Genomic DNA, 24,372 nt, shown 5'->3' with positions numbered 1-24,372 from the left:
GGGCCCAGGACCTGAAGGAGGGTGACCTCAAGGACCAGCCTCAACCCCAGGCTCACTTCATCACCCTGGCCGTGGGTGCTGGCTCGCTTCTGTGAGGGCCGGCAGCAGGGGGTCTGCCCCTTGCCTCCCGCCTCCCCAGCCTTACCAGGTTCAGGCATGCCCATCTGTGGGTGCCCTCACCTGCAGCACCGCGGTGCTTGGAGCCCATCTGCAGGCACCCCCCAGAGAGCCCGGGAGGGGCGTCCCCGAGAAGGTGCTGGGTGGCAAGGGCAGGCCTTCTCACCTTTGAACTAACTACAGCTGGGTAAGGTGGCTGGCCCTCCAGGCGTTTGGGACAGTGTGGATGGAAACAGAAAAGCTGCCCACTGAGATGTGCCGACAGAGCCAGCTGGCGATGGGCGCTGAGGACCGAGACGGTGGGAATTCCCTGGGCTCAACCTGTAACTCACGGGACCCTCCCTCTCTGCTCCTAGGCCCACCCAAGGCAAGTTCCGGCTGCAGAGGAGAGAGGAGAGAGAAGCCCCCCGCAGATCTACCCTGAGCCCGAGCTCACAGCTTGTCTCTGCAGGCACGGAGTAGGGTAAGGGTTCTCCCTGGGGTGGAGAGAAGGGACTTTGGGGGCAGAATCTGCCTGTGGTTTCGGCTCAGCTAAAACGGAAGAATGAGCGGCCGGTTTTAGATCTAGATCTGTAGCCCATCCCCCTCCTCCCTCACCTCTGGCGGAAGATGCAAAGTCCAGCAGAAAAGACAAACGGCTCTCTTTGTTTCCGGTTTTTTCCTTTAAAATCGGCTTAAGGCAAAAGTTTGGCAAAGCAAGTCTACATAAGGCCGCGTGACAGAGGATGAGGGGAGCTGCCCGGGCGGGGCGGGGCCGCCGCGGATCAGCCCCGGTGGCATCAGCCCCGGTGGGATCAGCCCCCGTGGGATCAGCCCCGGTGCGGTGCGACCAGGCTCCTCGCCAGCTCCTCCTCGTCCCACCCCTGAACCTCTTAAAGAGGCGTTAAAAAAAAAAAGGAACAGAAAAAGCAGTTGTTTCAGGGAGTCTGTTGCAAGTGAATGACGGAAATTGCGAGGAGAGGAAAGGAGACCCAAGGTGACACTGAGGGCGCACGTGGAGTGGTCGGTCCCGCCTGGGTCTCCCTTCTCCACCAGGGAAGCAGGTCCCAGGAGGGCGGGGGGCCATCGCCGCGCGTTCGCACAGTGAGATCCGCCCGCTGGAGAAGGTAGAAAGGTTGTATTTTGCTGAAGGACTGCAGAGTCCGTGCGGGGTGTTTGCGTGGTGTTATTATTTGGGGGTCACCTCGCGGGTGCCCTGGCTGTTACCGGTGCTTGGGCGGGATCACCACCAGCGCCGGCCCGTACTTGGGCCGCCACATGAGGACCTGAGCGTCGTTGGCATTGGGCTTGACCAGGGCGCTGGGCGGGATGGGCTCATTCTTGCTCAGGATTTTGGGCTGGTCCTGGGCGATGGGCTCCCGCAGCCGGGCGCGCTGGCCCAGGGGCCGGTTGGGGTTCACCTCGATGCTGAGCTGCATGCGCCAGTGCAGCGTCTGCAGAATGATCATGTCGTTGGTCGAGGTGTTGGTGGCTACCAGCCACGTGATGAAGCTCTGGTCCCGGTAGACGTTGGTCAGCTTGGCCACATTGCTATCGCTGACGGGCACGGCCCACGTGACGCTGGGGTAAAAGTTGTCATTCATGCTGATGATGAACTTGGAGTCTCTCTTGGTGGGGCCCACGATGGTGCAGGTCTCCGTGGTGTTCCCGTACCAGGGGTAGTTCACCCCGTCCGAGTCGCTGATGGCCTCAATCTTGCCCTCCTGGAGGTCTGGGAGCTCCCAGCTAGACCTGAGGATGGGAAGGCCAGTTTACTCAGCCAGCCATGCACAGGCTCGTCTGCATCCCCTTGTCCCTGGGGCTTACCTCCCCAGGGGGCCAGACAGTAAACAGACACCCAACATCATGTCAGGGAACTGGGGCTCCCCTAGACATGGCCCCCCTCAAAAGCCACATCCTGTTCTCTTGCATCATCTCAAATTGGTCTCCCCCGGAAAGCCCTGTAGACAGGGCTGGATTCTGGCTGGGCTTCGGGAAGCCCTAACTGCCCCTGCCCTCAAGGGAGGGGCCTGGGGGCAGCACACAGTAATGGGGGGTCCTAACCTGCGCTGTGCCCCCCCGTCCCATGTCCCAGCGGCTGGTGGGACGGCCACATGCAACCCCATGACCTTGGTTAGGGCGGAGGCCACTGGCGCCGAGAGGCTGGGGTGGGGCTACTCTCCTGGCCACACAGCACGTCAGGGCGGCCTGGGTAGGAGTGCAAGTGGCAGGGAGTTTCTTTCTCTTGCTTTAGGGGCCCCCAGTGGCTGTGGGGTCGGCACATCTTGGAGTGATTTCAGCCCCTCATTGACCAGCGTGTGACCGGGGTCAAATGCCCGCCTGCCCCCGAGCTTTGGTGTCCAGCACCGGGGCCAGGGGCATGGGAACCAGCGCTCAGGGCCCTCGCCAAGGCTCTGGCCCCTCCCCTCCACATCTCTTCCACCACACGTGGGCCTGGGCTCCCTGGCCCTCCGCCCAGCAAGGCCAACACCGTGGGTGGTGCCCTCTTCTCCCCACCACCCACCCTGCCCCCGCCTTGTTTCTGCTCATGCCTGCCTAGAATAGGAAGCACAGCTCAGCCAGAATGGCTCCCACCTGGCTGGCCCCTGTCTTCGGAGCAGTAGAACCAAGAAAACCTAACCAGCCAGTCTCAAAACTCTGCTCTCAGTCCCAGTCTCGGGGCCAGCTTTACAATCAATGCCTCCTGGACTTGCTGCAGCTGCCAGGGAACCTGCACTTACAGCTTCGGGCCGGGCTGAGAACCAGCAGCACTTGGTCAGCCCAACGTGCTTGCAGGGGGCTCAGCCTCCTGGCAGCTGGGCTGTCCAGAGCTCGGACTCAGGAAACCTAGTGACCTTGCTGAAAGTCTCAGCCACCCTCTCACTGGTGTGAGACCCTGGGCAAAATCCCAGCCCTCCCTGGACCCCAGACTCATCACCCACTTCCCACCTGAGGTCATGGAAGGACACAGGCAGGAACATGCCAGTCCAGGGCAGGGCACAAGACAAATGCCAGTGATTGGTGCCTGCTAGCACCATTGCTGTCACTATTGTTACTATAATAATAACTCTCTGACAGAAGAGGACTGTCCTAAGTTGCTCTGAGGACACGTGGCTGGGGGCACAGCAGCGTCTGGGGAGCCCACCCCTTAGAAACTCATCAACAATCACATCCACCCCACCAGACAGATAAAGTAACGACAGCTGGGGCGGGGGGGTCTTTTTCCCAGGTTGATTTAGCTAAGCAGTCAGGCCTGGGCACCTGCCATACCAAAGCTCAGGACACTTTGCCCCCAGAATTCCGCACACCTGTGTACACCAGCGGTGCTCTCCAGAAATACTCCTTTACAGAATGCATTCCTGTTCACAGCAGCATTATTCACAATGGCCAAAAGGTGGAAACAACTGAAGTGTCTGTCAACGGATGATGGATAGAGTGGTCTGTCCATGCAATGGAATATTATTCATCCTTAAAAAGGAAATTCTGACACATGCTACAACATGGATGAACCTTGAAGACATTATGCCAAGTGAAATAAGTCAGACACAAAAGGACACATACTGTATGATTCCACATATATGAGGTCCCTAGAAGAGTCAAATTCATAGAAACAGAAAGTAGAATGGCGGTTGCCAGGGGCTGGGAGAGGGAAACGGGGGAGTCAGCGTTTCATGAGTGCGGAGTTTCTGTTGGGGAAGATGAAAATGTTCTGGAAATAGACACACAACAATGTGGATGTACTTAATGCTGCCAAACTTAAAAATGGTTAAGATGGTAAATTTTATGTACATCTAATCACGATGTAAAAAGTGCATCCCCTACTGAAATGCATCGTTTAATGTCAGCAGTTAGCAAATTTGGGGCCACTACAGGAGGGATGATCAGGCATGTGATTTTGCTAATTTGTCTGTTTATTTCATTAAAAAGGTCACAAAATTAGGGTAACACCTGCCTAGTAGGCCATCTCCTGCCCGGGGCCCTGAGCTCATCAAACGCCAAGGAGGAAGTCACAGTCGTGAGCCGGCAGATTCGGCTGCCCCGGGGGTGGCCGCCATGGACCAGAGAAGGGGGTCAGGGTCCCTGTCCCGAATTTCTCAGAAGCCTGTGCCCCACCCGTGCCCAGCCTCCTGTGGTGGAAGGCACCCACTCTGTCTTCTCACAGTGGTTACACTTGCTTATAAAAGTGGCTTTCGTTTTGTTTTGTTTTTAAGGCAGAAAGCCGTCTTGCCAAAAGACCTTTTCTCTTGCCTTTGCCCTCTTTCACTTCCTAAGAGCTGGCTTGTTGTGGGACGCGGGGTTGCCACCAGAATGGCCTCTCTCTCTCAGCCTCTGACCCCCAGCTTCAGGTTTCCTTTTCCGCCTCCCAGCCCCCAAATGCCCAGGCGCTGGCTCAGTCACAGATGGGTGACAGTCCCCATGAGCTGGCAGACAGCCGTGTCTCATGTGGGGTATTACTCAGAACCAGGGCCAAGGGCGTCTGTTTTCAAATCATCACAGACCAGCTGGGCTGGCTCTGGGCCCCGTGGTCCAGTCTCCCCGTCGAGGTGGTGGAGGGAGCATGGTTAAGGGCACAGCTCCTGAGGGACGTGGACCAGCCCGGGTCCAGTCTCCCCCCCGGCTACTAGTCACAAATCTCTGAGCCCCACATTGGTTCACTGTGGATAACCGCACCCGCCTTCCAGGTTTTTGAGATGATTAAATGCGTCAGTATATACTACCTGGTACACAGTAAACAGCGACACGTGGAAACTTCCGGACACCACTGGAGTGAGGCTTGCCTCTAACACTAATGCATTTGCCAGCCCTGATGTGACCTGAAGCCTTCTGACCTCGTTTATGTTTTCAGATTATCCATGCTCTGAAAGGAATGATCCCATACAGCTCCTGCCTCTAAGACTTCCTGTTTGTTCTGGAATGACCTTGGGCTTCAAGGCAGACCCTCGGTTTTCCAGCTTCTGGGTGGAGGGGTGAGTTTGGACCCTGGTCCTGCACACCCTGAGCCTTCCTGTTTGCACAGCAGGGACAATACAGGTGCACAGGCCAACGAAAGGTGGAGGCAAGGCTCCCAGCTCCGTGCCCGGCACACGGAGGCCCAACCAGCAGGTTTAGGTGGAGGAGGGGCATCTTGTGAACACGAGCAAACGCCCATTTCTGCCCCAGCACCTTCTCTCCAGACCTCAGGGCAGGTTGTGTCAGGCCTCCTACAGGCCAGCAGGAGGCCCTGGTCTCCCCCGTGTCCTCCCCCTTTGCTCACTGGCCTGGGCTGGTCTTCAGGGCAACACTGGCTACAGAATTTGTGGGACCAGGGGGTGAAGTGAAAATAGGAGGCCCCTTGTTCAAAAATCAAGAATTGCCACGTGGTGACAGCAGAGCATGGAACCACGCAAGGGGCCCTTCTGAGCACAGGGCCCAGTGGGACGGTGCAGTCGCCACGCCCGGGAAACTGGCCTGCTTCCGTGGTCCCCGTCACACTCCCACCCTCATCCCAGAGGTGTGGGAACCCAGAAGACAGCAGGCAAGTCCAGGCTTGAAGCTGGACCTCAGAATGCTTTCTGGGGCCCCCTTGCAGCACATCTGAGACAGACTCCTCAGCGTCCCTCAATGCCCATTCCTCCTGCAGCCCCATCCACCATGCACTCAACAGATGTTTGCAGGGACCTGCCATTGACGCTGGTCACGATGCTGTGAAAGGGAGACAGAGCTGCTGACCTGGTCATCAGTGATGCCAGGGGGGCCTGCACCCTCTGGGTGCCCAGTACCATCCCTGACTCCCTCTCGCCTCCAGACTGCCCCCCTTCTGCTCTGCCTTCGCGCTGGCCACGACCCCTCACCTCTCCCAGCCTCCTCTTGCCACCTGCCATGCTCTCCTCCGTGAAGCCTGAGTGATCTTTAAAAACAGAGATCTGATGGCACTGTTCCTCCCTCCAACCCTGTTAAGCCTGCCGTGACTCCCCAAGGCCCTGAAAGCCAGATGCAGGTGAGGCCAAGGGTCTTGCACGCAAACACACACACACACACACACACACACACACACACACACACTCCCTCCCTCCCTCCCTCCCTCCCTCCCTCCCCAGGCTCCAGACCCACCAGCCATCCCTCTAATGGGCTGTGCCCTCCCGACTCAGCGTCTTTGGCCACAAGCAGCGTCCCCCGCCCCCCTCCTGTCCTAGCCAGTGGTACCTACGGCTCATCTCTGGAGCCCCCAGGGAAGCTCACCTGGACCCTTCACACGAGGCCTGGCGCCCCCATATTCAACCTTTGTCCCACTGCTTCCTGGGACACGCACGGGGGGGATTTAATAATCATGCCACCCTTTGTTGACGACCTCACTCCCAGACAGACCACAGGGGCCGAGAAGCAGGGGCCAGGCCTCCAGAATCTATCCTGGTGCCTGGCCTAGAGTTAGACACAATAGAGGCAGGTGGCCTGGATCAGTGGCGGTGGGCAACCTGCCCCGTTTCTCCTTCAGGGCCTGAGCCCCACAAAGGGGTCCCAGTGATGAGTTTAGGGTGCCCAAAGCTGCCTCTGCTTGTGTACCTTCTCACCTGGAGCAGCTGCGGCTGGGACAGCCATGCCCAGCACAGGTCGTCCCCACTGCAACACTGGTGACAGTGGTCACGTTCCCTGAGCGCATCAGACGTGCTGGGCGCCCTGCGTACATACATCCACACAGGCTTCTCCTCAGTTACCCCAGGGCTGCAACTGAGGGTGTTTTATAGAGGATACTTGGGGACATCAGAGGCCTGACCCAGGGAAGCCACCAGGCAGGACCCACAGCCCGAGCGAGCTCTTACCCATGGCCTCCAACGGCCCCTCACCCAGAACACGCACGCATACATGCATATGCACGCACACACACACATGCACACACACACGTGCACGCACATACACGTAGACACACACATATGGGTTCTTACCCATCTGGCTTCCAACAGACCCTCACCTGAAATACACACACACACACGCACACACACGGCTCTGAGCAACATGACCTAGGGTGTAAGTCTGAGGGCCCTGGGAGCCACCTCTCCCAGCTACTTTGTGCCAGGCAGGGTGGCAAGCCTGGGCCTGAGCTCTCTCCTAGGCACGGGTGGACCCTTGTGCCCCCATGGGCCCTCGTCTCTCCCAGCTCTCTGACTGCATTTTGAATTCTGGACAACAGAGCACCTGGTCTCAGAGCAGAGTTCCCAAACTTCACATCTCTTTCCTCATTTTGGTCCTGTTTACATATCTCCTGTGCTATTATTCACTTAATTTTTTTTCCTTGAAATTTATCACTTTTTAAAAAAACTCAACTAAATTTAGCTTTTCCTATGGAACACCTTTGAAATAACAGGTCAGATATATTGGGTATATATATATATATATATATATTTTCTAATACGCATTAGAAAAAATATGTGGCTTTAAATTACAATCATACTTAAGCTGAAACGAGTTCTCCTAAATATTATTTCACTTCCCACAAGTGGCACCGTTGGGCACTCTAAGAAACACATTTACAGATGGCGACTTGGGGCTCGAGGGCAAGAGGGCTGCCCAGGGCACAAGGTTCTTCTGCCCAGTGCTGGTTTCAGTGCCCTCCTGGGGGCCAGATGGGCGCTTAGGGATTTTCTCACCTGGTCCCCAATTTTACAGAGCTTACTGTTTTTTTGCAATTTGCAAAAAGTTCCAATTTTGTAAAATGTTTGCAATTTTACGAGAAATGAGGCCCAAGAGCCCCCTTCCAAACCAGTCTGGGACCCTGGTTTCCTGACTCCTGCCCTGGGCGGCCGCCCACTGTGCTGGCCCCTGCCCACCAGACAGGTCACCAGAAGCCCCTTCCCTGGGGGAGGAGCTGGAGGTGTCCCCTCCCCGCCTGCCCCTAGGGTTCCCCCAAACAACAAACACCACTTTTTCTTCCCACCTTACCCTTCTTCGCCCAGGCCACACTCCCAGGGCCCAACACGAGGGGGAAAGGGCCAATAGCATTTTAGTTTTTACTTACAAAAGCTGTGTTTTTGTTTAAAAAAAAAAAAAAGCAAGCCATCGAGAAGTACAAAATGTGAGAAACGATGGGGCTTCCCTGGTGGCGCACTGGTTGAGAGTCTGCCTGCCGATGCAGGGGACACGGGTTCGTGCCCCGGTCCGGGAAGATCCCACATGCCGCAGAGTGGCTGGGCCCGTGAGCCATGGCCGCTGAGCCTGTGTGTCCGGAGCCTGTGCTCCCCAACGGGAGAGGCCACAACAGTGAGAGGCCCGCGTACCGCAAAAAAAAAAAAAAAAAAAGTGAGAAACGAACGTCCTGTCTTCCGTGCTTCCGCCTCCCTCGCTGAGGTTACTCACCACATACACTCTGATAAACATCCTTCTAGAGCATCCTCCCTGCACACACACACAGTAGATGTTCCCGTTTCTAGCGCTTTTAACAGAAATGGATTCCTACCCTACACCTTTTACAACTTCTTTTAATGCAGCGATGATAATATGATAGGGAATCTCTAGCTTCTCTTCCTCATGTGTAAGAGCCTCAGCCTGTTCTGCCCTGGAGACAGACCACAGTTTCACCCCCCTACTGATGGACACTTGGGGTGCTCATGGCTCTTCAGTGATGGACAGGGCTGGAGTCTCTGTCCCCACACATACGTCCTTCTGCCCTGCTTCCTGCATCCACGTATTCGTTAATTCACTTGCTCGGGAGATTTCTGTGTGTGCCTGCAATGCTCCAGGCACCAGGCCAGGGGCTCAGTTTCTCTAAGACAGACTCTAAAAGTAGGACAAGAGAGTTGAAGGGCACGTGTGCTTGAAATTGTAGTGGACAGAGCCAAGCTCACCTTCCGGAAGCTGCGTAAATTGTACCCCCAGGAGCAGCACCGGAGGCCGTCTACTCCCCCCGCCCCACAGCAGGCATTACTGATCTTTTGTATTTTTACCCAGATCCGATCAGCAGAAACGAAAAGCATCTCCGTATGTCACTGCCGGTTCCCTGATCGCTGTGCTGTCAGAGCCTCCTCACATGTCTCTGGAAGCTGCCAGCTTTTGTCTTCAGCCCTCAGAAGGTGAGGGTGGGTGCGATCGCTTGGCCGGGGCCGGTCCAGGGGGAGTTCTATTGGGGCCAGGCCGTCCCCCCAAACTTCCTCCCACCCCAAAGCCTGGAAACGAGAACTTCCCTCTCCTGCCTCCGCCAGGGCCCTGCAGATGGGGGAGGCTGTCTTCCGCTCGCAGAGAGGAAGCATCGTCCTCAATTGTTCTGCACGGGCCCAGGCTGCAGGAAGAGGCCACATGGTCACAAGGGCCATTCCTCCTGACCCGGCCCCTGACCACTGGAGCAGAGCAAGCCTCCTGGGGCAAGTGCCCTCAGGTCTCAGCGGCCCTGGCCTCACCATAAAATCGGGACCTCACGGGGTCCTTGGGAGACCAGAGAGTGAACGGGGAGCTGGGGCAGCCACACAGCATCACCCCAGCTCCAGCATCCCCTGGCCAGAGGCCTCAGGTCCCCCCACCCCTGCCCAGCCCTTTCCCACCAGCCTCATAATCCTGTGACAGCAGATGTCACCACAGGTTCTGGCTGGAAAGACCCTCAGAGGTCTCGTCGCCCGAGATTCTCATACTGTAGGCGGGTATGTGAAACCCAACCCAGGAGAAGAAAGAACAGTAATGACTCCAACACGGCAATCTCTGTGCTGACTCTCTGCCAGGCACTGTGTAATTGATGATGAATTATTACTAGTTACGGTATGGAGAGCGACCACATATACTATCTCATTTAATCCCTCAAACAACCCTGCGATGAGGGACTGTTCTCCCCATTTCATAGGAGGGAACAGTGAGGCTCAGAAAGGTTGAGAGCCTGGCGCAAGCTCGCCACACCCGTGGACGGTGGAGCTGGAGCCACGCCTGGCTGGACAAGGGCACAGGCGGGTGGCACTGCCAACCCAGAGAGACCCCGTCTCCTGAGCTGCTCTCCTCCCCTCACCCCAAGCCTGACCTGTGGCAGAACCCTGAGCCAGAACCAACCTTGACCTTGGCCATGGGCCAGATTCTCTGGGGGCTCCAGAAGAGGGCAAACTAGGGATAACGTGAAGCATCTCCCACACAGGGGAGAAACTGTGACTCGTCACTCGGAAGACTGTGCCAGCTGACAGGTGGCAGCTAAGGATTGTGGAGGATGGGGTGGTGGATGCAGGCGGATTCAACAGTGTTCTGGGGGGGGGTGGCTTTGAAAGCTATGTGGGTTGGACCCCAAACCATATAGAATCCTCTCAAGCTGGCACAAGAAACTCGCCATCTTCTAGCTCTCGTCTGTAAGTCGGGGTATTACTGGGGTGGCATGTGGCATTGTTCCACTGCAAATATTTCCAACCCACGACATTCAAAAGGGTTCTCCTTCTGGATTAGAGATTAATTTCAAGCAGGGATAATGTTTGGGGGTATTATGGGTTTTGCTGAAGTATTTGGAATTAATATTTTTAATACAAGCCCATTTGGCAAGAACAGAAGCCCTAACCTAACCTTTGCCACATTGCCGTTCCCTCCCCAGGCCATTAAAGCCCAGTGCCCATGTGGGTTTTGTTTTAAGCCTTCAAATTGTCTGGGTCTAGCCCAGTAGTTCTCAACCAGGGGTGACTTCACACCCCTCCCGGGGACATGGGGCAGTGTCTGGAGACACGTTTGGTTGTCAGAACAGGGGGAGGGAGGCTGCTGGCATTGAGTGGGTAGAGACCAGGGACGCTGCCCAACATCCTGCAGTGCACAGGACAGCCTGGTCCCGGCAAAGTTAGGGGACGGGCAGCCTGAGGCCGCTGGTCATCCCAGCGCTCACCATCCCTCACTTTCTTTCACGTCACGGGTCTTAAAAATATGAAGAAGCTTAGTTACCACAGGAGGTTTGGGGTAGGGGAGATGGGAAGGGTATTTTCATCACATCAAAATGCTTCCGTTTACATTCGAGCAGGTGCAGCTGTCCAGGCTTATTCCGGAGGGCGCCAGTTGAATACAGAGCCTCTCCATGGGCCGGAGGAACCATGGTATTTGGTAATTCAGTTTCTCAATGTAATTTTGTTGATTAATAATCAATCGAGCAGTTTCCAACTCAGCATTTCAGCCACGGGTGACCTACACCTGTCCTCTCCCCGAATCCTCCCAGCAGCCTAAGGGGGGTTCTTACCCTGTTCACAGATGGCAAAAGCAAACCTCCAAGAGGTGACCTGCCGAGGCCCCAGAGCCAGTACTGGGCCGTAATTCTGACCCCGGGGCCTGAGCCCATTAATGACCAGTCCATCCTGCCCCTCCAGGGAGCCTCGAACTCTGCCCTTTCTCCAGGGCTGGTCCTATCCCAACCAGGAGTCCAGTGGACCCAGGAGAACGAGGTATGCGGGACACAGGGGTCCCTGCGCTGAAGGCGTGTCCCGAGAAGGGGAGGGAACAAAAGGGAACACATGGAACTCAAGGAAAACAGCCTTCAACCACTTGAAAACTCAAATCGTCCATGACTTACACTATTATTAAATTCTTAAAAGTCAGGGAGTGGGCCCTCTGTGAAAGAGGAAGACCTGGGCTGGGGAGAAAATTCCACACAAAGAGTAATTTACATCTGTCCAAATTCTGTCGTTTCGGCCCTGATTCTCAACTCGTTACATATCCCATCACCCACTTCGCATCCGATAGAAGAATCAGAACGGTAATAACACTGTTAAGGACGACAGTCACATGCAGTAACTGTTGACCGTGGGCTTGGCGGAGTGCCGGCTGCTTGACCAATGTCATCTCCCGTGATTCAATAAGCCGTGGTGCAAGGACTGTGACTGGCCCCAATTTGCAGACGAGGAAACCGAGGGTCAGAGTGGCTCAGGTCACACCCTGGAAAGTGGCAGAACCTGGACTCAAGCCCAGGTCTGCTTGACTGCAGTCTAGATGTGCACTGGGTTCCTCTAACCGGGAACCAAGGACTGGCACAGACAGAGAAAGGTCACCTCAGGTCTCCCGATGCACGCCTGTCTCCAGCCATGGCGCTTGGATGGACTCAGAGCCAACAAAGGGAGCACAGGGCCTTGAAGACTCTGTCAACATCCCCCACCCGCCCACCCCCGTGCACAGATGGGGAAGCTGAGCCTCCAAGCCAGGCCCACTCCCTCCCCACCGCACACCACGTCCGTCTCTGCAGAACTCAGTCCCTTTAGCTTTCCCCAATGTTCTTCCTCTTGGAGCTTGCATCTTTCCAAGTTCAGAAGGACCTCTGGCTTCCTTACCCTTTCTAGGGAAGAAAACAAGTGGAGCCCAAAAGCCCTAGGAAAACCTGTGTGTCTTGCCAGTTGCCCCAGAAGCCTTGCAAAGCCTGAGAAGGTTTTGGGTTTAAGGCTTCTTAGGGAAGGTCCACAGCAAATAACTAAGAACCATGTTTCCCTTCTTGGGATGGAAAGTCAGCCCCCAGCCTGGTTTAAGAGCCACTTGGAGAATTAGACTTGGATGTAGACGTCGGGTGGACAGAGGGGAGCCGATGAGTGTCCAGATATGCGCCATGTGCACCTCTGGGGCGGTCATGGTTACACCTAGCTTTAAGTTTTTCCATGATCCTCCTGTTGCCCTTGCAACTTCAGTCATCTAGTGGAGAAGCCACAAGATTTGGTGTCCCCTCCCCACCCTCTCTAATTTCAGCTGGCCCAGAATATTCTTTTTTTTTTGTGGTACGCGGGCCTCTCACTGTTGTGGCCTCTCCCGCTGCGGAGCACAGGCTCCGGACGCGCAGGCTCAGCGACCATGGCTCACGGGCCCAGCCAGTCCGCGGCATGTGGGATCTTCCCGGACCGGGGCACGAACCCGTGTCCCCTGCATCGGCAGGCAGACTCTCAACCACTGCGCCACCAGGGAAGCCCAGGATATTCTTAAATCAGTGAAGCGTTCCAAGTCCTGGGGAAAGTCTCCTCCATTCCTCACCTGCGGGACCGGGAAGGGATGCTGCACAGGGTAGAGACCCCGAGAGACAGGCTGTGGGCGAGTGTCCATGGCCAGCCATGGGAGTCACAGGGGTCAAGTTGGGGGGCTGCCCTTGGGGCCTGCCTGGTGCTCTCAGAAGCGTCCTTGTGCTCAGAAACAGCTATTGTCACCACCCTGTCTTAGGCGGCCCTTCAAGTTAAGTCACCTCCCCGTCTGTCTACAGCTGCTCTTGCCACACGCAGGATGACCATCTCTAGGGTCAGAGAACATGCCAGGGGCTCAGGGTGCCGCACCGAGAGGTACACCCTCCTGGGGACATTCTGGGGACTGGGCTGGACAGAAGAGGTCTGTGGGCTCCTCTCAGCTCTTAGGGGCCCACTGGAGCCTTCTGGACACAGACACTGGCTGTCCACATAAAGTGGCCTTCTGCTGTGGAGAGAGAAAACACTGCACTGAAAAGCACACCGGGTTTCTAAAACCCTCTCAAACAAAACTCCGTCCGGAACAGAGCAGAGTGTTCCCCCAGGTCCTGATGTGCCTCTGAAAACACCAGGGGACGAGTTCAGGTCCAACACAGAGCCCTGCACACTAAATCTGGAGGCTGCAGAGGTCCAGCTCTCCTTCCCTGGGTACCTGCCGCGTGTGCAGGTCTGAGCCGGGCCAAGCCGCAGCCTCTCTAGTGACCCGGGACAGCATGCGTGCTTTGCCAAAGAGGAACCTGGTGGAATGTCCCTCTGCTTTCTGGGCGTCTTGCAGGGAGGGTACGGGAACCGCAGGGGGCCAGGGACAGTGGAAGGGATGGTCCTAGAGCCGTGACCCCAATCTGAATCAACAGGCGAGCCCTCTAGGTCACCTGGTCAAGGAGGAATCAGAGGCCACTTCCATGTCTGCCTAACACTTCCCTCTGGCCCTGATGGGACCCCTCTCTAACCCCGCCGAGCTCACCCCCAGACCCCCAAGCTCCCCCATCCCAGGGGCCCCCCGAAGCTTGCTCCTGAGCAGTACTCACATGCCCTGCTCCCCATACTGGTTGTAGAACTCCATGTGGCTGCACGCCTGAATCCAGCCAACTATCCAGGTCTCCTTCTTGGGGATGGGCGGCATGACCACCTGGGCCGAGGCACGGAAGTGGGGTGTCCGGTAGCGGAGCACCACGCTGGAGGACTCATCGATGCTGGTGGGGACGGGATCGATAGAGGCCTTGACGTCGATCACCGTGATGCCTTCCCGGAAGACTCTGGCTTTGCCCCCGATGCTCTGAATACAGCCCATGGCACACAGTACGAGTCTGATCTCCAGGGAAGGCCAGCAGTCCCAGAGAAAATCGGGCATTGAAAGGATGGAGGCTGCCGGACGCAGTGCAGACGGTACAGCTCTCCAATCTCAAATCTCAAGACTGATATCCATAGGATAGAAAATTCACTGAGTAGAGGGGGTTTGCATATCACTACCTCGGGCCTGATTATAAATAAGGATTTTGCTGCATTTCAAGGGCCCTGGGTTCTCTCTTCTTCTGCTAGCAGTGGACAAAAATCACCGATATTCTTTGGGTTAAAAAAAGAAAAGTTTGGAGGTTAATGGATAATCATGTTGTTCAGACATCCAGCCCTTCCTTCTGTGCCTCACACGCGGGGAACGCAGCTCAGAGACGCTCCCTGAAGTCTTGAGGCGAAGAAGGCAAATGCCGGCAGGCACATAAATAAGGAAGGCTCTGTCGCCTGCTAGGTGCCGCCACCCTCGCTGCAGAAGACCGACTTCCTGCCCTTCTGCCTTCCGCACGAGCTCGGGGCACACGCGCCCGGCCGCTCGCCCAGCCCGGCCGAATCAATGGAAGAGCAGTTTCTGTTCAATCCGCCGAGGTCTGGGCGCCCTCGGTGGCTTCCAGGAGGCGAGCGCCCGGCTCCCGCGGGGTCCCCGAGGAGCGCGGCGCGGATCCCCGTCGGCGACCACTCGCGGGCACGCCGCGTCCCCTCGCCGCTGTCACTGTCGCCGTGCGGGGCCCCAGGGCTGCGCTCGGGCCGCCGCCTGGTTCGCCGCGACCGCCGAGGACCTGGTGGGAGGTGGAAGGGACAGGACGTCAAGGCCCGCCTCAAAGTTGAGCCGAACTTTGCTGCGGGGGGCGCGCGGGGCGGCGACGAGTCTGCGCGGGGCGCGGGCTGCGGAGCTGACGGCGCAGCTCTGTGAGGTCTGCCCGGAGGCGGCGGCCCGCCCCCCCCCCCCCCGCCCAACCCGTCAGCGGCGTTCGCACGACCGCGCGCACCAGCGAATAATCGCCGCCGGTGACATCTCCGCTGACCCCTCCCGGCCCGTAGGCGGGGTGGGGCGGGGGGCGACTGGCTGGCACTGCAGTGGGCCTCGTGGACTTTCGGGTCCTGGCACTACCCCCACCGTCTCGCCGCTGGCGCCCCTTCCCCGAACGGGTCCCTTCGGCCCCCGGGGGGCGCAGTGCCACTCCGCAGGCCGGTCTGATCGGGCGCACGCCCCTTCCCGGGCCGGGGTCCCCCGACTCCCGGAGGGCGCAATGCTCCAGCCCCGCCGCGTCCGGGGCCTCTGTGCCCCCCTCGCCAGCCCCAAGCGGCCCCCGATACCCGCGCGTCCGGCGCGCTCGCCGCTGCCGGGAACTTTGGCGCGCACACCCCCACCCGGGCGCCGCCGACTCACCTGCCCCTCGGGCCGCTCGGCGTGCCCGGGCTGCCGCCCTCCGGACGCCCTGAACCCGCCGCGGGCACGTTCTCGGGGCGCCCCCCCCCCCACTTCCCCAAGCAATGTCCTTTAGCTCTACTGGGGTCTGGCGCCGGAGTGGGCGCCCCCGGCCCCCACGTCCTCCTAGCTCGGGGCTGCTAGGGGGTGGCCGGGGGCGGAGGGGTGAGGCTCGGGGCTCTCTCGCCCCCACCCCGCGCGCCTGCTTTATTTTATGATCATTGTGAGCGTGCTGTAGCCGCTCAGCCCCGCCGCCGCGCCGCAGCCGCCTGGCGCGCCCCGCGTTGCCTCGCTCTGCTGCAGCATCGGAAAGGCAACCAGGTCAAACTTTGCAGAAACTCAGCCCCTGCGCCGGCCTGGCCCCGTGTCCGCCCGTAGCCGCCGGCCGGAGCGCAGCGCACGCAAAGACCGCCGCCCGCTCGCCGGCCCCGCGGGGATGCAGGTCCGCAGGCGGCGGCGGCGGCGGCGGCGGCGGCGGCGGCGGCGGCGGCGGCGGCGGCGGCGGCGGCGGCGGCGGCGGCGGCGGCGGCGGCGGGCGGGCGCCGCCTCCTCCTCGCCGCCCGCCCTGCTCTCCACCCTCGCTCCCCGAACACAGCCCGCCTCCCCCTGGTAATCCTCTCTCCCTCTTCCCCCGCTCCCTCTCTCTCTCTCTCTGTCTCTCTGTCTCTCTCTCTGTCTCTGTCTCTCTCTATCTCTCTCTGTCTCTGTCTCTCTCTCTCTCTTTTTGCAGCTGCGGGTGGGGGAGCTGAGCCTCTCCTCGCAGAAACGACATTTCCTTTTCGGCTAGCCGCGGGAATTCTGGGTAGTGTAGTTCGGCTTCTGTCTCGGGTCCAGGTGGGCTGCTCCTCGTGCCCTTTGAACTCAGCTGGCTTTCCGGGGCTCAGGGTAGGCGGGAAAGGGTTGCTGTTGCCCTGGCATTCCTGGCCTGGCTGGGTGGAAACAGTGCAGGGCTCTGGAGGTTCCAAGGCTGGGAAGTTTGGGGGTGGGGAGAGAAGTTCTAGGAAAAAGGTCCCCGTGTTTCTTGCTCTGTGCTGGGCTTCTGGGCGCCCTGACAGGTGGTCAGGCCAGTCGGGCCCCAACTGTGATAAGCACTGTACAAGCTTGATCACTTCATCCACCATCAACCACCCCTGGGTAGGAAGCCTATGGTGTGTATTTCACAGAGCAGGACTCCAAAGCTGGGAGATTCCCAAGACCTGCCCAAGGCCTCCCCGAGACGGGTATCCCAGCTGAGACCCGGGAGATCTGTGTACAGAGGTTCAAAGGGGTTTGACCCTGGATGGGGGAGGAGAGGGGGGATCGCTGTTCACCTCTCTAAGCATCTTCAAACCAGTAGCCCCACCCACACCTGGTAACTACCCACCGCCACTCGCAAGCCAGAGCATCTTGAGTGCCAGTGAGGGCAGAGATCGGATGAGCAGAAGGTTATGGCCACTTTGAGGTGTTTTCTCTGAGGGGCGATCAGCCAGCCAAATGACCCATCTGTACCAGCACCAGTTCAGGCCACAGGCAGGAAGTGGCCTGTTGAGGTGGCCACTGCCTCTCGGCCAGCTGCACCCCTGCCCTCGCCCTCAGCCTAATGAGGGGTCATCCCTTTCCAGGTCAGCTAGTAAGTAGTTTATTCCTAGCCCTGCTGACTGAGACCAAGGTGCGGTGGCCTCATGGTCTGCTTATAGCCAGAAGATGGGAAGAGCACGGGTCTCCGAAGGACCCCATGTAAATTTCCATTTCCAGGAAGAAGCCTTCCCTGGCCTCTGACCCACAGCGTCCTCTCCCTGCTGTGAACTCACGGCCTCCACAAAGCATTCTGCCCCTCTTTGACGCACTTCAGCCTTCACATAATTATTATGCTAATAACCTTGGGGGTGTCCATCTCATCTGCCCACACCATCACCCCCGGTTCCTGGAACAGAGAAGACCCCCCTGGCTGGGGTGCCCCCTGAGGGCAGGGACACTGTCCTGGCCACAAGGACATGAGCGCCCCATGCACATGCGCTGAGCTGCACTTGCTCATCTGACGTGACAAGAGCAGAGGCCAGAGCCCTACCTGCTCACTAAGCGGCCGGACCGGAGGTGATTTCCTGGAGTCCTCGATGCCTGTTGGAAGTGAGGTGACGCCCTGCAGCCCTGGGCTTGGTTGGCCTGGGTTTGTGACGATGATAAAGCGCTCACTGTGTGGTCTGCACTGCTGAGTATGCATTGTCTCCACTACCCTCCTTGACCCCAGGAGGAGGGCTGGACAGAGAGACCCAGGGGTCACGTGAGAGTGGCTTTCCGGAGGCTTGGATGCACACTCAGATCTGGCCAAGTTCAAAGCCCACTTATTTCCTCCTCCAGGCACGCCGCCCTTGCCTGGGGGCCAGCCCCTCCGAGCCCGGATGGAAGTGACGTTAGAAAGCCCTGTGTCCGGTAAGTCCCACCAGAGACTGCTTGGGTGCCCACGGGGTGAGCAAAATAGAAAACCCCTGTCCCTCGGCCCCAGAGCTGTCTCCTCTGCTACGTCACCTCCTATGCAGTACTTCGTCCTGGGCTGGTTCGAGGGCCAGTTCTGCAGAGGGAGGGCCCAGGCGGCGTCTTTTTGCCAGGCTCTGAGCTGAGGATGGGACCCCCCGGGGCCAGCTCTGACGGACGGAGGGTCTGAAAGGGCTTGGCCCACGCCAGCATCCCCTGTCCTGGCTCCCCACTGGCCCTCCAAGGTTCCAGCTGCTCCCCCAGCTCTCAGCCCCTCCAGCCCTCCTGCAGCCCTGCTTCTTGCTCAGCGTTTTCTGGAGTCTGTGGGTGTTGGGCACAGACCCACGGCTGTCTCAGCATATGTGAAGGCCCGTGATACAGCCACACGAGAGGGAAGCGCTGGCGTCTGCAGAACCAAGGAAGGGGACATCTGTTTGTGACGTGCCCAACACCACGGGGACACCCGCACGGCCCCCCAAACCTCTCCCCCTCCCTCAGACCTCAGTCTCCCCAGCCTCCTCTGCCTTGATGTCACCAGTGAATGGGAAGGAGCAGGGCTCTGGAGGCTCAGCCGCCACCCTCCTCGGGGATGGTGAACCCCCCGGTGTGGCAACTTGGGGGTGCCAAGTGCTGTCGGTGGGAAGACAAGGTCCCTCAGTTCCCAGCATGTTGGCCCGGAAAGGCCGTGAAAACCCGAAGTCACACAGCAAACCAGAGGAAGAAACAACCTGACCTCACCCAGCTGGGTTTTAACACGCAGCCCCAGTGAGTCCAGAGTCCTCCCAGGTCAGCAGAAAGAGCCGGATGCAGGGTCTCCTCACTGAGCATCGCTGCGGCCAGGGCCTTTGCATGCATCACCTTCGTGGCTCTCCACGAGGACCACGTGAGCCAGTCCCGTTACCATCCCATTCCACAGGTGAGGATACTGAGGCCTGGTGAAGAGGGAGGTGTGGATGGAACCTGCCCCCTGGCTCTGAGACCTAGAGGCCGGAGGATTTGATATAGCAGGCGCTCTCACCAGCGTTCCCTGCAGTTGTAGGGACCAAGATCTCAGGGCCACAGCTGATCCTCCAAGAGCTCTCAGCCTCCAAGGGTGCAGTCATCAGGAGACCGGAAAGGCACTTCTCAGGTGGGAAAATCCCTTTGTTCTGCAGATGGAAATGCTATGTGCTGGGATTCTGTTGCCCTGGGAGACAGGGTTATCTCCTTAACTGTTTAGGACCAGGCCGGAAGCCAATGGTGAGGCTTGAAATGTCCGCCTGGGAGACGCGGGGGCAGGGTTGGAGGGCCAGGTAGGTGGCTGGAGGGGATGGTGCATCAAGGGGCAAGGAGGGGCTTCCCTGGTGGCGCAGTGGTTTAGAGTCCGCCTGCCGATGCAGGGGACACGGGTTCGTGCCCCAGTCCAGGGGGATCCCACGTGCCGCGGAGCGGCTGGGCCCGTGAGCCATGGCCGCTGAGCCTGCGCGTCCGGAGCCTGTGCTCCGCAATGCGAGAGGCCACAACAGTGAAAGGCCCGCGTACCGCAAAAAAAAAAAAAAAAAAAAAGAGGCAAGGAGGCTGCAGGGCCCACCTGGCACCACTGAGGCACCTCACCTCTGCAGAGAGTGGGCTCAGCCTGGCCGAGCTAGCACATCCAGGATCTCCGAGAGGGCTGGTCCCACAGCCTCCCTACAGGTGGGGAACATGGGCTGGCAGGGTCATACAGGGAGGGCTCCAGAACTAGATTCCAGGTCTCCTGGCCCCCAGGTCCCTGATAAGCTCACTCTCCACAGAGGAGCAGAGGTGTGGTATGGGGCCCTGCGCAAAACCAGTGCCTGGGGTGGCCACATTCTTGTAGGTCGTGTTAGGTTTGGGACTGACCAGCTGGCCTCCCCACCACCTCACGCCCGTGCATTCCTTCCCCAGTATTGACTGGGCACCTGGGCTGGCCGCTCAGAGACACGAGGGAACACAGCCAGGGCCTGGACACACAGGAGGCATGGTCTTCTCAGCACTCACATCCCTGTGGGCCAGAGAGATGCCAAGGGATAACTCCGAGAATGATGAACGGAGATGTTAATTAACACGAATAATAAATGGGTACAACTTCATGCTCAAAACGATTGCTATAAATCAGGACGTAGATGGGTAAGTTGTTTTGATGTGTGTGTGTCCAGTACTGAGCTTGGGAGGGGAGGGTGAAGGACATGTGTTCCAGGGGTGTGAGGGGTGTGACGGTGTGTGAGGCAGTTAGAGTGTGTTGGTGAACGTGTGTGTAGATGAGTGTGTGATGATGTGAGTGTGTGTGACAGTGTGAGTTTGTGCGTGTCTGTGTGTGAGGGTACATGCGGCAGTTGTGTGTAACTGCTTGGGGGGGTGGTGTCTATGTGTCTGGGAAGGTGTATGTACGTGTGTCCATGTGGGTGTGTGTATGAGGTGTGTAATGGTGTGAGTGACCACAAGTGGTGTGGGTGTAGATGAGGGAGTGTGTGTGTATTGTGTATGGCAGTGTGTGCCTTGTGTGAGGGTGTATGTGAGAGCGTGTGTGAGTACAGAAGGACACGTTTGTGTTCTGGTTGTGCGAGTGCATGTCTGTGTGAGTGTGCCCGATGGTGCGTGTTCACGTGTGCCTGTGAGGGTGGATGCGAGCGCGTGTGTCTGTGGGTGAGAGTGTGTGTCCGTGCAGATGTATGGATGTGTGTGTGATTGTGAGTGGAGGTGAGCACGTTTGTGGGTGTGAGTGGGTGGGATGTAGGAGCGTGTGTGAGTGTGCATGTCTGTGCACGCGGGTGTGTTGGATGTTATTTTGGGGCTGGAGGGGATCGTTAATGTGCCTGGGGGATGGAGATCCAGGGCCAAATAGGGGTCAGGACGGGCGGGGGAGGGGTTGCTTCTCCCAGCCTGGCTCACAAGGGCGGTCCCTCTGGCCCCGCTTCCCCGTCGGAGCCACAGTTCTGAGCGAGAAACGCCTGCTCCTCCCGGGACGGCCTCTTGAACGCACCACCGTCCCCCCAGGCGAGGAGCGGAGGCTCAGCGGCGCCCCGGGTCCGGCGGCGGCGGGGGCAGTGAGAGCAGGTGCCCGCCCTCCCGCCGCCCACCCCGGTCACCTGGCGCCGCCCCTCCGCGCCCCCGCGCCGCCCGCAGCATCCTCGGGCCCCCCATCACTGTCCCGCGCGCCGCAGATGCGGGAGGACGCGGGCGCCGCGCCCCGGAGGCTGCTCCGGCGGGGCCCCCCGCGCGCCCCGCCGCCCGGGCAGAACGGGGACGGAGGCGGCGTCAGCAGGCTGGGTGCGGCCCGGGATCGGGTGCGGCGCTGGGAGTTCTCCAAGGTGCTAAAATAAACCCGGAGAAGGATCAGGTTTCCCGACCGAAATAACCCAGGAGCGGCCTTAGAAATGCGAACTGACAAAGCGATCCGGGGCGGGAGCCGGCGGGGTGGGGAGGCGGTGACGAAAAATGCTTTTCTCAGGGCTGCTTCGCCGTCCTGGCAGGGACCCCCCGCCGCTGCCCCTCCCTGCTCTCCCCTCCAGCTGTGCGTCTCCCCAGAGTGGAGCTTCACACCCCTTCCCCTCCTGTTTTGGGGTCATTACCCCAAGTAACCCGACTCCTCTTGGCCATCGTCTTTGATGGCAAGGTTTGTAGTAGATCAGAGTCCAGCCTTCAGAATCAGACAGCCATTCATTCAATACATATTTATTGCATGCCTGCTAGGTGCCACGCACCCCTTGGGCACCTTGCCCCACAAAGGAACGGATAGACAACAGACCCTGCCTCGTGGGCTGACACTCTGCTAGGAGGACACAGACCCTGGGCACACACAGAATAAATAAGTGTATGGCATGTTAGAAAAGAAACTGGCCAAGGGAAAAGGAAAAGAGAGGGAGAGGGGAAGGGGGGTTGGGGTGATGTCTGAATCCCGGGGTACCTCGCTGGCTGACTCCGTGGTCCAGAGAGAATCCCTTAACCTCTGAGCTTTGGTGTTCTCACGTGTACCACGGGGACTAAGAGCCTGTTTATGAAGTTGCAGGGACTGTTGACACACACGTATCTCTGAGTCTGGCACGGAGCAGAGTTAAGTACAAGTTAATGATGAATACACTCAGTAGTAGTCGTCAGCCTATCTTAAACATTTAAAGACCACAAATAACAAGTGACTACAGTGTCCAAGTGGCTCTAGGTCCCAGGATGCTGCCAGAAAACCTCTCCTGCTTTCAGGTGACAGGCAGTGTATCCAAATGCTTGGGGCAAGGGCTTTGGACTGAGGCCTGAGTCACTTCACTGCATACCACACCCCTCTCTCAACAATGGACAGTGCTACAATAGGGAGGTGATGTGGACCTAGGGCCAGGTGGGGCAGTGATTCTGGGCAGGCCAGGTGGTCTGCACGCGTGGGGCCACCTCAGAGCCATCTTTGTACTTCCCACTGGTCCTTGCGTGGGGAGAGGGCCTGACACACAGCAGACCTCAAAAAGTATTCCAGGGACCTCCAGTGGTCCGGTGGTTAAGACTCAGTGCAGGGGGCGTGGGTTCGATCCCTGGTCGGGGAAATAAGACCCCACGTGCTGCGTGGCCAATAAATAAATAAAAATAATGTTTTAAAAAAAGTGGTCCAAGAGTGAGTGAGCAAATGAGTGAGTGAAAGATGAGGTCAAGCAGACAGGGAATGGAGAAGCTGTGGGATACCTGGCCAGGAAGACAGCCCACAGGCTCAGAGTTACAGGGACCAGCCAGCCCACATCCTAACTCTGGCCTTGCCTGACCAGCTCTGGGGCCTCACAGGTGATGTCACCACTCTAACCTTCTCTTCTTCGACTCTAACAAACCCAGGAAACGTGTGGTTAGACTTGCCATGTTGGCTGGAAGTGTCTCCGACCCTGTGCTGCTCTTCCAGGTCTGAGTGCTGCAGTAGATGGCTCAGGATGGCCCACTGGACTTCATGGGGTCGCATCTGAACACACTTTTATTTGGTACTTGCCACTTTACCCTCTTATTTATCTCCTGCTTTAGTGCACAGGGGTGTATATAGAAGGATAGCTAGGCCATAATAGTTTCAAATAGTCACAAAATGCAAACAACCTACATGTCTAATAATAGGGAATGGCTTACATAAAGGATGGCCCATCCACATGACAAAATGCCAAGGAGCCATCAAAAAATGATGGGTTGTCATGGAGACATTGCCAGGTTTATATATATATTTTTTGTTTATTTATTTTTGGCTGCATTGGGTCTCTTTTTTTCTTTTTCATAAATTTATTTATTTTATTTATTTATTTTTGGCTGCGTTGCATCTTCGTTGCTGCACGCAGGATTTCTCTAGTGGCGGCAAGCGGGGGCTACTCTTCGTTGCGGTGCGTGGGTTTCTCATTGTGGTGGCTTCTCTTGTTGCAGAGCACAGGCTCTAGGCACGTGGGCTTCAGTAGTTGTGGCTCACGGGCTCAGGAGTCATGGCTCACGGGCTCTAGAGCGCAGGCTCAGTAGTTGTGGCGCACGGGCTTAGTTGCTCCCCAGCATGTGGGGTCTTCCAGGACCAGGGATCGAACCCATGTCCCCTGCATTGGCAGGCAGATTCTTAACCACTGCGCCACCAGGGAAGTCCCAGCAGGTTTATATTGTTAAGTGAAAAGCGGAGGTTATTTTTTAAAGGATATATAATACAATCATATTTTAAAAGCATATATCTTTATATATATAATATATATAGGTATAGTTTGTTTAATAGATATTCTTTCTGATTATTAAAGTAATACTTGGTTGTCATAAAACATTTCAATCATTGGAAATGAGACAAGAGAGAATCCCTTTATAGCCTGACCACCCTCATGTTAACAGTGGTGGTCTCCAGGCAGTAGGATTATATCTAGATCGTTAGATATAGATCATCTGTATTTATTGAATTTATTGCAGTAAGACCATAACATTTTGACAGTAAGAAAAAAATAAGGCTATCGGTAAAAGTGTATTGTTTTATAAACTGGCTAGCTATTTCACGGGTGTTTATCCTATCTCCCCAACTAAACTGCAGGAAGAGATCAATGAAAGCATCAATTCAATGAATGAATGAATTCTAAGACTCTTGAGAAGTGGGACTGTGTGGGCTATGGTAGGTGCTCATAAAGGGATGGAGTCTGCTTCTCAGCTGTCTGAGAGTGTGAACAAGGTCACTCTAACTTACAGATGGAGGAGAAGGTCTCAGTCTGAGTGAGTGGCTCTCACCAGCCCCCTGAGGGG

General features: G+C 57.4%; 1 protein-coding gene and 1 long non-coding RNA gene across 3 annotated transcripts; one reads left to right on the top strand and one right to left on the bottom strand.

The window, feature by feature from the left end:
• Window positions 1-909: 909 nt before the first annotated feature.
• On the bottom strand, window positions 910-15,728 carry FAM78A (family with sequence similarity 78 member A). The gene is made up of 3 exons (XM_030838539.3): window positions 15,673-15,728; window positions 14,021-15,061; window positions 910-1,848 (listed from the first exon to the last, which is right to left on the bottom strand). Exons 2-3 carry the CDS (start codon window positions 14,341-14,343, stop codon window positions 1,320-1,322), a joined length of 852 nt encoding a protein of 283 aa, XP_030694399.1. The 5' UTR covers window positions 14,344-15,061; window positions 15,673-15,728; the 3' UTR covers window positions 910-1,319.
• A 712-nt stretch (window positions 15,729-16,440) lies between these two features.
• On the top strand, window positions 16,441-20,264 carry LOC138842709 (uncharacterized). Of its 2 annotated transcripts, XR_011377500.1 has the most exons (6): window positions 16,441-16,545; window positions 18,049-18,120; window positions 18,923-19,078; window positions 19,196-19,291; window positions 19,382-19,454; window positions 20,068-20,264. It is a non-coding gene; the product is annotated as an uncharacterized lncRNA (long non-coding RNA). The 2 variants fall into 2 exon arrangements; XR_011377501.1 differs by lacking the exon at window positions 18,923-19,078 and having other exon boundaries at window positions 19,079-19,291.
• The last annotated feature ends 4,108 nt before the right edge of the window (window positions 20,265-24,372 follow it).

This window comes from Globicephala melas, chromosome 6 (genome assembly GCF_963455315.2).
Source record: "Globicephala melas chromosome 6, mGloMel1.2, whole genome shotgun sequence".
Classification (NCBI taxonomy): Eukaryota; Metazoa; Chordata; class Mammalia; order Artiodactyla; family Delphinidae; genus Globicephala; species Globicephala melas.
Note: the sequence above shows the minus strand (reverse complement) of the source record. Positions and strands in the feature narration are given on the sequence as shown.

Bases quoted from the DNA above. Each gene is read 5' to 3' on its own strand.
- FAM78A (XM_030838539.3), bottom strand. From the start codon at position 14,343: ATGCCCGATTTTCTCTGGGACTGCTGGCCTTCCCTGGAGATCAGACTC. The intron at 1,849-14,020 runs GTGAGTACTGCT...TCCCATCCTCAG, and splicing joins CAGTATGGGGAGCAGGGCAT to GTCTAGCTGGGAGCTCCCAG.